Genomic DNA, 15,083 nt, shown 5'->3' with positions numbered 1-15,083 from the left:
CATGAATATTAAGTGTATCAGTTAAGCTTCTGGCTTAAGGCCACTCTCCAGGCAATGTGCCATAGCTATGAAATCACTCCGTTATTTTAGATTTCACATTAGATGAACAGGGTAGCGCAAGCTGTTTGAAACTCATCTTTGATGTATTTAAAGGTTTTGAAATAATGCCTAGCATTTAATACAGTTTTGCTAACATTAGCTTTCCTAAGTGCCTGATAAAAATAGTCTTATTCCCCACTGTTTTAAGGTTATTTTTCTAATTAAATGCAGATGCTTAAACCATCAGCATTCACTGCAAGATTCAGTTGTTCAGACATTATATCATCTATCTTAAATCCTGAATTATGTTCCATATTTCTAACTCAACACTAAAAACTACATTAGCTCTATGGCAGATACAATTATCATTCATTGCTATGTATCACAATTACCTGGGACCAAATGGGAATGGCAGGAATAGTACTCTAATCTTCACATGCAAAAAAGACTTCTGAAGTTGTCCTTGACTTCACTGACACCAGTATTTGGTCACAAATAACCAAGTCTTTACTGCTTAAAATAACCTCCTTTAGTTCTTAGCCACACAGGCCCAGAAGCTTGTTTAGTTTAGTGGGCATGATTGATGGTTGGACTCGATGATCTTGAAGCTCTTTTCCAACCAAAATGATTCTATGATTCTAAGCTGCAGACTTGTATCGGTGTACCCAAGTATCTGAAGCTGAACACTGTACTGTTTTGTTTTCCTAAGCAGTAGCTCTTTTCAGAGCAAAATGGAAGATTTCAAAGAGATCACTACCTGACATCAACACATTTCAACACCCAATTTTAACCAAACAGCAGTTTAGCACAAAACTGCCAGGAGCACGGAAAGGGAAAGGTGCCAGATCCTCCAGCACACGTACCTTGCTTTGGGATACATACACGCTCCACACTTGCTTTTTAAGTTTACATCAGTGGTTACCAGGCCTCTTTTCAAAGTCTTTATTCCAACGTGTGCATGCTTTGCTTTTTTTTTTTTACAAGAAAACGAAGATAAAACCAACGAAGTTGTGAAGCATCTTCACTCACTAGAAAAGGGGAGTCTCAGAGACGCCGAGGCCCTGCCTGACGGGCCCAGACACCTGACAGGCTGCGCCTGGAGCTCCTGTATGGGGAGGGGGCTCTTTTTTTCGAGGCCATCCCTGCCCAAGTCCCCGTAGGAAGCTGCTTGGACTCCGGTCACTCGGGCCGACGTATGGCCCTTGTGGTCCAGCACCGGCACCTGGGGGCAGCGAAGAAATGAGGAGCAGCGACGCGCCCCCGGCTGACGAGCCGAGGCGCCTCACCCCTTCCCCCCCTGCCGCCCTCCGCGCCCACCCCTCCTTCCCGCCTGCCTCCGCCGCCGACGTCACTTCCCGGGGGCGGGCCGCAGCGCCGCGAGCCGCGGGGTGTCAGCGGCGGCCCTGTGATGGCGGCGGCGGGGCGCCGGCAGTCGCGGTGGCCGGGGGCGCCGGGGGGGCTGCGTCGCTCCTAACTCGGCGTCGGGCCCCTGCGCCATGGGGAGGAGCCGCGGCGGGCGGCTGGCCTGAGGCGGCGGCGGCGGCGACGACAGCGGAGGGCGCGGCGCTGCCGAGGGAGCCCCGCCGCGGGGGCCGCGACCCGCGCCGCCGGGGATGTTGCGGTGGGTCCGGCAGCAGCTGGTAGGTGCCTCCCGCCGCCGCGGGGTGGGGAGGGCGCGGCGCCGGGCCGCGGCCGGGGGCTTCCCGGGCACCTCACGCAACCCCCGGGCCGGCCGGCCCCTCGCCTCGGCCCGGTGCTCCAGGGCGGCCCCGTCCCGACGCCTCTGCCCGGGCCGCCGCCGCCGCGGGGGCCCCGGAGGAAGCGGGGGTGCGGGCGGGCGGGCTGAGGGGGAGCAGGGCAGGAGTGCGTGAGGGAAGGGACCCCTTCCCGCCGCCGGGAGCGGGAGGCGTAGGGGGTGGGGAGACCCGCAGGCTTCACTTGGATCATTGTCATTTTTTTTAAATTTATTTTTAAGATTTATCAGAGGGTTTGGGATGTTTCGGGGTTGGGGGGGGGGTGTTGCTTTTTTTTTTTTTTTTTTCCTTGAAACCACGTTGACACAGAGGAAAGCACGTTCTCTTACCTGTGACCCCCTTTGGGAAGAAGGGCTCCCCAAACTTCTTTTCACGGAGGAATGGCGGTGCCTTTTTCTGTGGACCAACACTCCAGAGATTTGCTGGCCTCTCTTCCTCCTTCACGTTGCGAAATCTTCCAAGGCTTTTTCACCCGATGCGTGTCTGTCTCATTTATTTCCCTGTACCCGAGAGCTTTGCAGCCGTTGCCTCTGCGTGTGTGTTAAGGCTTTGAAAGTGACGAGGAATGAAGAAAAACATCCGTGAAATGCTTTTCGCGGGGGAAACCACTTGAAAAAGGGTGCAGTTAGAGGGGGTGTCCCTCTAAATAGGCGCGCCTTGCTACGCTTGTATTAAATAGTGTGCAAAGGAAATAAGGCGGCCGTGACTGTAATGTCTGTTGTGCTGTAGCAGGGAAGTACATTGAGTTATCTGATTTTGATTTGAAGTGTTGGCTGGCTTCCTGCCCCCTCCAGCGTTATTTCCCTTGCATTTTCTCAAAGGGAGAAATTCCTTCTAAATGATGTATTTACAAACTTACTTTTCCCACTCACTGGAGTTACCTTGCATCACAGATGTTGCCCAGGTTAGTACGAGAACTTATATTAGTTAGGTTTTTATATTTTAGTGGTTAAAGCTTGTGTCTCACTAATGACTTGTTTAATTTGTTACATCACTTTTTACAAAAAAAGATATATTTTTTTTTTTCCTCTTCTTTCCCTACCTCCTTTCCCATGGCCCATAGATTTTTCCCAGGTCTGTGTCTGAAGCACAGAGCTTGTGGTGACGGTCTCAATGCCAGCTTGACAGTGCTCACTCGTTTGGTCTGACACCAAGAGTTATTGACCTGGAAATTGATTGCTCTGTCAGAGCTCTGACTGCACTCTTCTGTTCTGTTACAGTCATGCACATGTTTTTTAGAATGAAGCCTGTTTGGCATAACATAGCTATCATTTTTTCCACTTGAAGCTGGCTTAAGTTTTGTGTGTGTGGTTTTTAAAGCAGCATTATGTTTTCTTTATGGTTTAGATTAGGACTGTGCCAGTGCTAGGAATTCATATATCAAACATGGTTGCTTTTCTCCCTGTGAATACACTGACCAGCTTTCCAGAAATATGTTTGCCCTTAATAGAAAGTAAAAGCTTAGTGTAACAAGATCAACAATAAACCTAGCACTAAGAGGTTTTTGTTCTTCTAAAGGAAACTATTTCATGGGAAAATAAAACTTGCACTAGTTTTGACAGGGAAGGATTAGTAGAAGAACGGGATAATAAAAAATCAAGATACTTGAATAGACTTTAAATATGGTACTAAGGAAAAAAATTATTGCAAAGATACATGTTTTGTGTTTTCTATAAACCTCACTGTTAGACCTTGATGGCTTCGTTGTTTCACAGCTCATAAAGATGAAAAATGGCCTAAGATAGGCATCACACTGCATTTTTCCTCCGAGGGATGCTCAGAGAACTCAGCCCTGTGTGTAATCATTGGTTTAACATAGATCCCACCATACATTTGCTTCTTCATATGTCCGTGATGTTTAGGTTCTGAAAGAATGTCAAAGGACTGAGAACCTGGGGAAAGATCCTGAGAAAATAATCAGAGCGAGTGGGAAAAGTGCGGTGGCAGAAATATTTGGATCAAAGGGTGGCAAAATCTGTGTCTGATTTATTTCTGATAGTCGAAGAGAAGAATCTGTGGGTTTGGATGCCTTTAGAGCATGTATTTGTACCTGTGCTTGACGTGGCAACAGGTTTTGAAAAAAATGTTCTCTTCTATACAGGAGGGTTGAAACTGGGGAAATATGTGGGTGTGATTTAAGTGGGATGTTGCAGTAATACAAAAGAACGTTGGTGTGCAATGTTGGAAAGTAGTAAGGGATTGGGGAAAGGGGGAGGGCTGCTACTTTGTTGAAGGTGCTTTTAGGTAGTTATTAAGTGCTCTCTGTGTGAAACCAATGAATGTTTTGCAACTTCTCATTTGTTTAAGCGGACAGTATTTCATATACCAATTGATGAGATTGTCCTGAGTGTATATGGTCTTGATAGCTCATGTTCTTGAGAGTTGTAAAAGAGGCAGGGAAAATGAAGCAGTGGTCTTAGAAGTAAGTAATGAGAGGACCTGGTATGGAATTCAGATTCTTTCAGTAGGTTCTTTAAGTGGTGATTTTGCTGTGCTTGAGTGTGTGAAGATCTGTGCATGCCTGTATAGCTACATAAAGGGATGACTAGTCCTCTGAGAACAGGAGACATGCTGAGAATGTAAGAGTTTCTTCATCTTTATTATGGTCTTACAAGTCCAAAACAGTTTTCTAACTGAGGTGTTGTCTTTTCAGTGATTCGTTGTATAACAGTAATTGGTGACAGTAATACTGTTGCTCAGTCTTCAGTGCCTATGTGGGACCCTCTTATAAATCATCATTTTGTTTTGGTATCTTGGCCTTCCGTCTGCTTTATTTGCTCAGAAACAATAAACACCACCCTACGCAGCAGTTTATCAGTTTTTCTTCCTCTAATGCTGGCTGATACTAAATAAACTGCATAGTAAGTCATTAACAGTGTGCACCTTTCTAGTTAATATTGTTACATTACAATATCATTATCTAATTAATAGTTAGAAGTATCTAAGTTTTAGTAATAAAAAAATGGAAAGACAAATGGAGTTACAGTTCATTGCCTTGAGTAAAATGGCTTGATGTATTTCAAAGACAAGCTTTGAGCAGGAAAGGTACCTGAGTTCCAGCTTTGTTACCTTGAGATCTCAGAAAGACAGTAGGCATGTGGATGTGCTGAGGGTTGCATAACACCACAGGCACAGCCAGCTCTGCTTGAAAAAAGCAACTGGGCAAACACCAGTTGATAGGAAGCATCATTAATATTTAGGAATAGTACAGTACACTTTATTTGCATTTCCAAATATGATGGATTAGACTGCATCACAAATCTCTGTACAGCAGAGCGCTATTGTGGCTCTCCTGGTCAAGTTGCACAGTACCAACACAAAACAAGAGTACAAAGTTGTGTTTGTAATGCTCAGTGACTTTCTGTACCACTTAGAGTTTGATAGATTTATGACAATGTTTGAACTGTGTTAATATCCTGATGGTGTACCTGCAGTGTAGGAGCTGTTGCAGTGGTATTGACAGAAAGTAATGATAATTTCAGTTGTGTGGCAAGGAGGTCTCCAAGAATTGTGATAGAATACCCTTGTAGGTATGATCTTAGCTGCATAATTTTGAACTATGAGTCCTATTAGAACTACTAGTCAAGGGAAGAAGGGTCTCTGGATTTCCCTTCTAGTTGCTATTATGTAGAGTTTGAGCCTTTTGATCTGTTATCTAACAGTTCAATGATTTACAAAAGATACTGCGTGGAGAAAACCTAAGAGCTACCTGCCTGGTCCCTCTTTTATAAAGGACAGTTCAAGAGAAGCAGAATTGTGCTGTATTTGGCAGAGCATCTTCCTCCTACAGTTTAAGAACCTGAGTGCTGTTGTGCAGCGACAACAACTCTTATGCTATGCAGAGCAAGGTATGTAGGCAAATGCAGCTTTGCTATTTATCTGGAAGTCAAAGACAAAATGTATAGATTAATTCGTTTGGATTGGTGTCTTTTAACTGGAAAACTTAGTTACCAGACTATTTTATTTTGTGGTTGTAGTAAGGTTCAGATTGGGAGGGACATCAGGAGTTCATCTAGTCCAAAAGTTCTACCTAGCCTGCATTGAGAGGTGATCACAGGGAATGTTTTTGACTGTTCTCTGTTGGTTGTCCCCATCACACCCCATGCTCCCCCAGGACAATATCTATAGGGGTGTTCTTGTTCATCTTTTGGATGCATTCTAATGAAAAGCTGCTTCTACTAAGGGAAATGTCTTCAAATAGATTAGCACTAGAGGACTGTGTTTGGGATGTTCTTCCCTTTCCTTCCAGGTGTTGGTATCTGTTAAGATGTTCTGAGAGGACAGATGGTATTCTGTGATAACTTGCAGTTACTGGCATTCTGAACAAGGTGGACAGCATTTGATCTCATTGTTTGCACTGACATGTGTGTATTATTTTCACTTAATCATTTTATAGAATTGAACCACTGCAGTTACTTCTTTTTTTGGCCAAATAATTCCCTGTATTTTTTGAATGCTGAAAGTACTTTGAACTAATCCAATGACTGAGAATCCTAGCTTCTGAAATCATGTTGCTTTTCTGGGGCACAGTTTCCCCCTTTTCTCTTACTTGTCATTGACGCCTGTTCCCCTATTTGGCTAAAATTAAGTGGGTGTTTGTTATTGCATACTAGCAAATGCATATTTGCTCAAAAGAGTTCCTCTGGTTCAGACTGCCCAGCTAATACCTTCTGTACTGTCACTGAGATGCATATTAGAACAGCCCAAAGGTTGCACTGCTTTGGTTAGAGTCGCTTGAGAACTGGGGGTTAATGACTCCCCTCATGTAACTTCACACAGGAGAAAATGTGGCCCTTTTCTTTTGCTAGAGGTATTCTGTGATCTGCTGGACTAGTCCTCCCATTACGTTCGGCTCTTTTAACCTTATTTTCTTTTTATATTCTGCAACTGCTGAAGGCTAATATATTTGCAGCACAGTGTGTTCCAAAGTGTGCAGAACCTGGCCCTGTCTTCAGCCAGCTGTCTGTTCCAAATGGAGACGTCCGTTGTGTCCTGTGTGTAATATTTAAATCTTATCTCATAAAAATCAAACTCTAAATTTAAAAATTGCCTACCAAAACCTAATCAAACCAGTCTTGACACTGTTTTTTTCAAAGACCATTTTAAAAATGGGATGATCAGGGTTGTCTGATGTGCTGTCTTGCTATGAGACATGGATGTTTGACCTGTATCTTGTCCCATCCTTCCCCCCCCACCCAGCCATGAGCCTTTTAAGCAGCAAATTTTTATTGTGCCAAACTTCCACTTGTCACGCAATGATATGACCATTTAATTGACTGTTACGATATTCCTGCACTAACAGGATCCTGCTCCCTTAATAGCTACTGTCTGTTTATATGTGACTGAGGGAGAAAAGTATTATTTTGTTGACAAAGAGCAAAAGCTTTTTGTGTTCTGGTCAGTAGGTGATAATGGGGGGATGATCAGGGTAGATGCCTCTGTTTATTGCCAAGAGCTTGCCTCTGAACCCTCACCAGAAGATAAAATTCATCATCTAAGGTGAGTAAATATGTGCTGAATTTAATAAGTCAACATGTGGTTTGGATATTGTTGGTATTGCTTTTTATAGTTTCGGATGGGTTGGCTGAATTAATTAAAACTTTTGTTTGCTTTCTTCTGGGGTGGAGATATAGGAGTTGTAAAAGAAAAATATAATAATGTGTTCAAATGTCATTAAAAGCATCATGACTTGTGCCTTTCAGTAGTGACCTGCCATCTGTTTTTCTTCATTGTATTGTGGTGTTCTCAGTAGTTATGACTGGTTTTTGTAAGTATTTCACCGGGAAAAAGTATCTACAGTATACCTCTAAAAAAAAAAATTCCTTTACTTTTTAGCACCAAATCTGTTTGTAAGCCAGCAAGTAAGAACTGCAGCAAAATAGATCTGATAAAGTGCCTCTGTAAACGCAAGGTCATATCTTCCAGCAAAACACAGGTGACATATTTGCAGCTAGAGGGGTTTTTTTTTCTGTTTTTTTTTTTAATACAAACCTCTTTTCAACTGCTGTTGAGAACAAACACTGAGCAATAATACAGACCATGGTAGAAAAGATAGAAAGTAGGAGTGACAGCTACACCGTGATTTAAAAAAACAAAACCCTACAATTCCTTGACCTCCCACATGCTGTGACTTAAGAGGATTTTTTTCTCCTTGTTTACTTTGAGTAAAAATAAGCATGGGAAAGGAGAACTTTCCTGTAAATGGGAAGGAAAGATAATGATGTGGACAAAAGGCAAGCTGTTTGTTTTCATCCTGCAATGTTTTACAAGGGAAAGAACTTTTATATGGTTTATACCCAAAAGTATATTTTGTTACATGTTGTTACCCTTTACTATCCTCTTTGCATATTTTTGTGCTAGGTTTATGGGTGGCTGTGCTAATTTTTGTGGATATTTACATATCTGTTTGGAAAAAGAATTGCAACAAAATAGAAAGGAAGCTTAAGATTTAGCAAGCTTTAAGGATAAACTAGTTTGTAGACATGTCTGTAAGCAGGACATTAAACTGTTACTTAGGTCATAAATCATGTTTGAAATGGAATTAAAACTTAAAGTGATATTTGGTGAATGGAGTAGACTCAAAACTGTAACATTAATTTTTACAGAGCAGGCTTTACCTAAGCACATTAAAAAGGAAGAGCTAGACAGTTCTAGCTATGAACTGAACTCTCTTCCTGTGAAATTCATTGAGCAACAACTGTTAGAGCAATTGTCAGTGTAATTTTGGCACACATTTTGAAAAAGCTCTAACATTTATTATTTAGGGGTGGTTTTGGGGGAAGAATTTTTTGAAAAGTTTTTTGGGTTTTTTTTTTCATACTGAAGGAAAATGTGAATTAGGCTTGCAGTGCAGGAGCTGATCGGCATAAGTAGCTATTGCCTACAAGAACCAATCTCAGTATTGAAAATGGTGTGTTTCATTATTCATATGGGATAATGGTCATATGAGTAGTCCAGAACAGGAGCCCTTCATGCTTGTGTAAAATAGTTTTATAAATGACTCTTCAAATCAGCGGGTAAAGAGCATTTAATTTTAAGATAATAGTGCACATAGTATGCAAGCATGTGAAGGAATGTATGATTCTTACGTATCTCGTGTCCTGTCATGGACTTGACAAATGTAATTTTTTTATATGGTGAAATTGCTAGCTAGAAAATTGGAACTGCTTTCTAATTTTAAGTGATAGTTCATAACCTGTCACAGGTTTGAATGCCTTATTTAATGTTGAAAAGCAAAGAAAAATATTTCTGCTATAACATGATGTAAATGAATCTAGGGACTGTGCAGAAAGGATACAATTAGATTTAAAAAAATTTTTTTTTAGATACTATGGTTATTCAAGGTATATGAAGGATTTGTACGTTGAATGTTTCATTTGTGGTACTGATTCTGCATTTCTTAATATGACTTTGTTCAGTAACTGCTATTTCTGTGTGATTATTGAAGAATTGTAGCACTTTCCATGTTCGAAGTACTTTATATACTTTGAGCAGCATTCTTAAAAGTGGTTATTGATTTTTGAGATCTCAATTCTTATTTCATAAAATACGATGCCCTATAGTTGCCTCCTAATGGGTGTCTAAAGTCATCCTTCAGCTTTGAAAATCTTGCCTACTCTCTGTTTGGGAGGGAGATGATACTGCAGATAAGGATAACTAATTGCTGGAGCCCACAGAGGAAAACTGTTAGTTCTGAAATTAAAACTGTGTAGTTGGAACTTCAAAGGCATCTTCATTCCCACTTGTTCAAAGCGATGGGCTGCCTTGGGAATTGTGGCAGAAGACCAAACATTTTGGACCACAAATACTGTCAAGCCTCAACTTCTCTTAGACCTCTTGGACTTTATCATAATGCATTTTTTTTAAGGAAAAAATTTAGAGAGCACTGAATGTCTGTCGTGGTTTAACCAGGACAATGGCCTCGCAGAGTAGTTTGGGAGCCACTAGCCATTTCTCTGAGATTGAGGCTTGTTTCTTAGAATTTGAATGTTAACTAAATTGCTTGCTTTATTAGAGTTGAAGACACATTTATTGTAAAGTCTGTTTTCTGTCAAAAAGCATCTGAGCAAAAATATCACTGGATCTGTTCATTATTGATAATTTTCATAATCTGTGTGTCTGAGTATGAAAGAGAGCATCCTAAAATAAAGCAACAAATGAGGAATGTATTATAGACATTTGGTTAATTAAATACATTGAATGAAGAGGATAAGAATTCTAATAATCCTGTAGAAAAAAATCTGTTGAAGACAGTCAGAAAAGAGTAGCTGTTATAAAGCGTTAGGTTTGTTTTATCATATGGAGTCCAAAATGGATTATGCTTTGTAAATACTGTGATTTGGATTGTATGAGACGATAAGAAAGCCGGTTCCTTAATTGATGCAAAGTTGGGCTATTTCTAAATTAAACAGTGTACCTAAATCTCTCTTAAAATTCTTCGCCAGTAGTGGAAACTGGACATGTCATAAGTCTTTGAGAGTGGTGTATTAGAAAGCCTAACTTGCCTGCTCAGCTCGCTTTTCCTTTTCTGTTTTTATTGATGTTACAAGACCAGTATGTTTGGCATCAGTCATCTGGGTAGAGAAACTGGCATGGAGAAGTATCTTAGCAGTGAATGAGGCCAGTTTAGCTTGCTTGTTACTTTTGTAGATAAATAAAGAGAAGATACGTAGTTTTTAAAATTTTAAGTAGGGATTTTTCCAAGATATTTTTGTGGACATTTTGACAAAATAAGGTAAAATAAGAACAACTTGAGCTGTATGTAACCATGACTTTGTTCCAAGCACCAGTATGACTTTTCTAAATACAGTACTTGGCATTTTTTTAACTTTGTGAAAGGAAGGATTATTGCTTCATGATTTCTCAGGCCTTGTTTCCTAGAGTGTTTATTTTCACGAAATAATGTAGACTGCTTATAGGTCTTTTAGGAGGTTACAACGTGATTTGTTATCAGATACTTTAAATGACTGGGTACAGTAAGCAGGAAGAGGAAGTTGCATGAATAGTGCATGACTTATAATACTGTTTTATTTCTTTACTGCAGTGATATTCAAAAGAGGAGGAACAAACTGCATGGCACTATGTAAACCTCAGGGTACTTCAGTTGATTCAGTACTTTAGTTGTTAGAGCAGTGTTTAAAATTGCTGTGAGAGGCTGTTTCTTCCTTCGCACTAACCTTTGATACGACAAATTCAGTTTGACTACTGCCCAGTTATGTGACTGAGAGAATTACTGGCTGACTGTTTTGAGTACAAATTTACACAGACTTCTGAAAATGTGCATGGAGTGTGACTAGATCATCTTATCTGACAAGGGGAAAAGTATTCCATGTATATTCAGAAAAAAAATCCAAAGCAAGAAAATCCATTTCCTCAAAACACCTTTAATCAAAATACATCTTGGCAGCAGTGTAATAGCAGGCTTTTGGGCTATCTGCCAGGAAGTGTGGTATTCTGTTTCTGTGGCCACAGTCAAGTCAGTCACCTCCCTAGGAAGAAGGCTTCCTGAGATCGAGTTTTCTTCTGTTTATTAGGTTTTTTTTATTAGAATGTGGTGTCCAGAAGGCTTTTTGGGGAACTACTACTTCCCTTAGCAGTGTTCAGTATGGTTTTTGAAAGGAAGAAGAGGCTTTAATTGAGACTTCCTTCTTTCAAACCCCTTTCACTGAAAACTGGTCACATAGCAGAAATTCTTTTAGCAAATATAATTCTTTTTTTTTTTCCTGTAAAAGCTGTGGGTGATGAATAAGAAACACTAGTAGATCATGTTAAAAGATACTAGCTTTATGCAAATCAGAAGGAAAAATTGCTTGTCATGTGATTTGTAATTATTGATGCATGTATTGCAAAGCTTGAAACAGCAATTGATTTGTTGTGTGCTGGTCTCATGTCACTAATCCTAGCTGAAAGATTTGCGGATTTCTGCTGTCTCACTTGACACTGCTGTAGAGTGCGTGCGTGGGGAGGGCGTACGTGTGTGCTGCCATAAGTTAATGGTGGTATTGAAGAAATAAGAGTCTGCAGTAGGTAGGGTATATTATATCAACAAGTTAACTGAGAAGGCATTTTTTCTTTTCTTTGTTTACGCTTGCAGGTTTTGGGAGGGCAGTCTCGTCCTTTGCACAGTTCTTCTTCATAGTGCTGCTTCTCATTTTATTACTCTGCCTGTTTCTCCAGTTGCCTAATTTGTTGTTTATTCTAATAATGCTTCCTCAACAGCAATATAAAACACTTCTTCCACAGTGAACCCTTTTGTTATATCACCAGGCTATTGGCATGACCATGCAATTGTTTTAGGGAGTTATTTGGAGGAGAGGTTGCTGTTGAAACCTATTTCTTTCATGAAAGAAATAGCATAAAATCGCAGTCAAAAATTTCTCCCCAGTTCCCCAGGATATGTTTTTTTATGCTCTTTTAAAGGAGCCTAATTATGACACAGAGGATGTCTTTGTCTAACTTTCAGAACACTAACAAAATCACTGCTGAAGCTGTTTAGTAAAAATGACTTTGGTTAGAGTCATTACAAATTTATAAAAAAGGAAAACTACGTATCACTTTTCTCCCCCCCCCCGCCAAAAGTTATAAATAGCTTGACTCAAGTATCTGTGTGTTGTATGTAAATAGCATTCGTTTAGACTATTTTCAAAAACATCAAGTTTTTCTGTGTGCAAAATTTCTATTGGGGAGATATGTATCAAAGATTAAATATGAGAGCTGTATTCCAGGGGTAGATAACTCCTGGTTTATGTTGATAAGTCAGCTGAATGGCTGAACTTTAGCCAATAAATTTAGATTTAATTTGCAGCATGAAGGGGGGAAAAGATCAGGGTGGGTGTTTTTTTTTTTAGTCACTTTATCTTATGGTCAAATTTTATTTTATTTACAGCTGATTCATGTAATACACCTGATTAAGAAGCCTTAAATATCAGATTTTGTAATAAACTCAGCTTTATTTGTTACGAAGTCAATGATCTATGCACTTAGGTAGAAATCACTGCACTAGATAACTGCAGGAAAACTAACTTATGTTGAAAGGTATTGGTGATAACTAAATCTTTTTGCAAGACTCAAAATTTAATTTAGGGATACTCTGCTTATGCTATTTAGCTGCAGAAATCTTTTAACAAGGGCATGTTACCCTAGTTTTGCAGCTGAGTTTGATAATGACGTTAGAAAGAGAAAGAACTGTCTAATAAGTTAAATTAGGAAACTGGGTGCTTTCTGCACCTCTTTGCTGGCTTGTGTGTAGATGCTATGCAAAGTCCCTTTGCTGTGCAGAAATTTGGACTACAAATCAGTTTTGTGTCACGAGCAGGATCTGTGACCAGCCCCATAGTTACAGAAAAGTTAAAGGCATTTCAATTCTTGAACAATTAAGCTCAACGTCTGTGCAGAATTTTCCTCGGGGAGATGTGTAATTAAAATGTCTCTGGAGAGCTGCTTGGTTGCAGTCTCACCAGCTAATTCTGTGATGACAGGGTTGTTGGGTAATTCTAAATGATCTTTCATAGTTACAGATATGAAACTTAGGAAATCTGGGTTCTGTTCCCATCTGTGACACTTATTTCCTGCTGTGACTACAGTCAAGTCACTAAGGTTGTCAAGGATGTGTCCTTTTCCAGCCATAGCTCTGACAACTGAAGGGGTTCTTGTCCCCAGCCTGCCTTGCTTGTTCATTGCCATCTCCATAGATCTGCTGACTGCACAGCTTCTGCACTTTCTCCGTGGTAAATTTCAACAAAACACAGTTAAATTTGTATAGACTGCAATTTTAACCTGTTTTAGCTGCACAACTGCACCTGTAAACTTGTATGGTCTGAGATTCTGATTTGGAAAATAGATTCCTCACTTTTAATCGGTTGAGTCTTCTTCAGCGGAGGTACTCTCCTCTGATAGAAGTGCTTGTGCAGTTAGTCTTGAGTTGCATGGAGGCCTTTGCTCTTCATAAGAAAAACGTCATTAAGTTCATCAACTTTCAGGTGCTCAGAGAGTGGCCTAAAAAGGGCATATAAATACTTCGGAAAAAATGCAGTAATACCCTAGTCACTCTGAAATTTTTCATTTACCTTGTAATAACTTTCAGTGAGTGGCTTGGAGATTAGCATTTATCACCATCAGAAGACTGCCAGTCGCCAGTCGCTTTCTTTGCTTTCTCTGTTTTTTTCCTTGCTTTACATCTGTTTGGTTTAGAGTGGAATTTTTTCAGGCTGTAGAGCATGACTTTCCAAAGTGAGGATGTCTGGCATTTTGTGAGTGCCAGACATTTTCTGAGATGGAAGAGGTGTGTACCTAGTCTTACTAATTAAGCACTTTTTTTTTTTTTTTTTTTTTCTTGCAAAACACTTTTATTGTGGCATCTTCTGGATTGATTTAGAAATTATGTGTCACTAATGTCAGATATCCAAAATGCTTCTGCTACAAATGTTGTTCTCTTTAAAATTTTCTGTCATTGTTTAACAGGTACATTTTTTTAATCTTACTTTCATCCTTGTATTTCTTTTCTTGAAGTTGTAAAGTTCCTTTCTTTTTGCTTTTGGCATCCTATGTATTTTTTCCCATCGTTTCCCCTATCTACTTTTTGTCTCCCTGCTCCACTCTTATCTTTAAACAAGCTTTCACACTGGAGCATGTGACTAGAGCAGCCTTCCACTGCTTGTCATCTAAAGTTTACTCTCCTTCAAATCTCTTTGAAAAATCCCCCTTCCTTTCTTTCTCCCTTCTTTCTTCTGGACCTCTTTCTTTCTGAAGCATAATGTGTCTGTAGTAATGATGGCAAATACAAAAATTTGTATGTTTGAGAGGATTTTTTAAATTATTCCTTTACTTTAAAATGATGCCATCCTGAATGTGAACATACCTAATGCCCTGTGTTAGAGATATTCATGTGTTAAAGAAAATTCTCAATTGGTTATACCAACCATTTTTTATGTAGCTCATTGTGCTCACTGTTCATCATCCGCTGCAGTTAACTGGTACAGAGGTATCTGCTGTTGGAGGTCTGTGAAGTGTCAGTTTCTATTTGACGAGAATCAAGGTCTGAGCCTGGTTTCACTAGTGGAGCAACCCAACTGCAAAGGTAGTTTACTCACCTCCAGTAGTGGAATTGGTAATGCCCTTTGTAGCTGTTTCACCATTTGTCCTTCCACTTGGCATCAAAGAACAAGGAGACCATGTATACGGTGCAGAGTTGGTTCCAAGATTAGGAATGTGTGACACTCATGCTGAAATTCGCAACTTGCTGGACAATCATTGATTCCCTATCGAACAACTTAACAGTTCCAAATTTAATTT

The 15,083-nt window shown here is 40.1% G+C and overlaps 1 protein-coding gene across 12 annotated transcripts in view; it reads left to right on the top strand.

Annotated features, from left to right (window-relative positions):
* The first annotated feature begins 1,399 nt into the window (after window positions 1-1,399).
* ATP11B (ATPase phospholipid transporting 11B (putative)) overlaps window positions 1,400-15,083 on the top strand; it is a 72,804-nt gene continuing 59,120 nt past the window's right edge. For all 12 annotated transcript variants that reach the window (XR_011326226.1, XM_069792648.1, XM_069792647.1 and 9 more), the window contains exon 1: window positions 1,400-1,679. Coding sequence is in view for 11 of the 12 variants with exons in the window: in XM_069792648.1 (XP_069648749.1) it covers window positions 1,653-1,679 (27 nt within the window). In the remaining variant the exon portion in view is untranslated. The remainder of the gene's footprint in view (window positions 1,680-15,083) is intronic.

The sequence above is a fragment of the Haliaeetus albicilla genome, chromosome 9 (genome assembly GCF_947461875.1).
Source record: "Haliaeetus albicilla chromosome 9, bHalAlb1.1, whole genome shotgun sequence".
Classification (NCBI taxonomy): domain Eukaryota; kingdom Metazoa; phylum Chordata; class Aves; order Accipitriformes; family Accipitridae; genus Haliaeetus; species Haliaeetus albicilla.
Note: the sequence above shows the minus strand (reverse complement) of the source record. Positions and strands in the feature narration are given on the sequence as shown.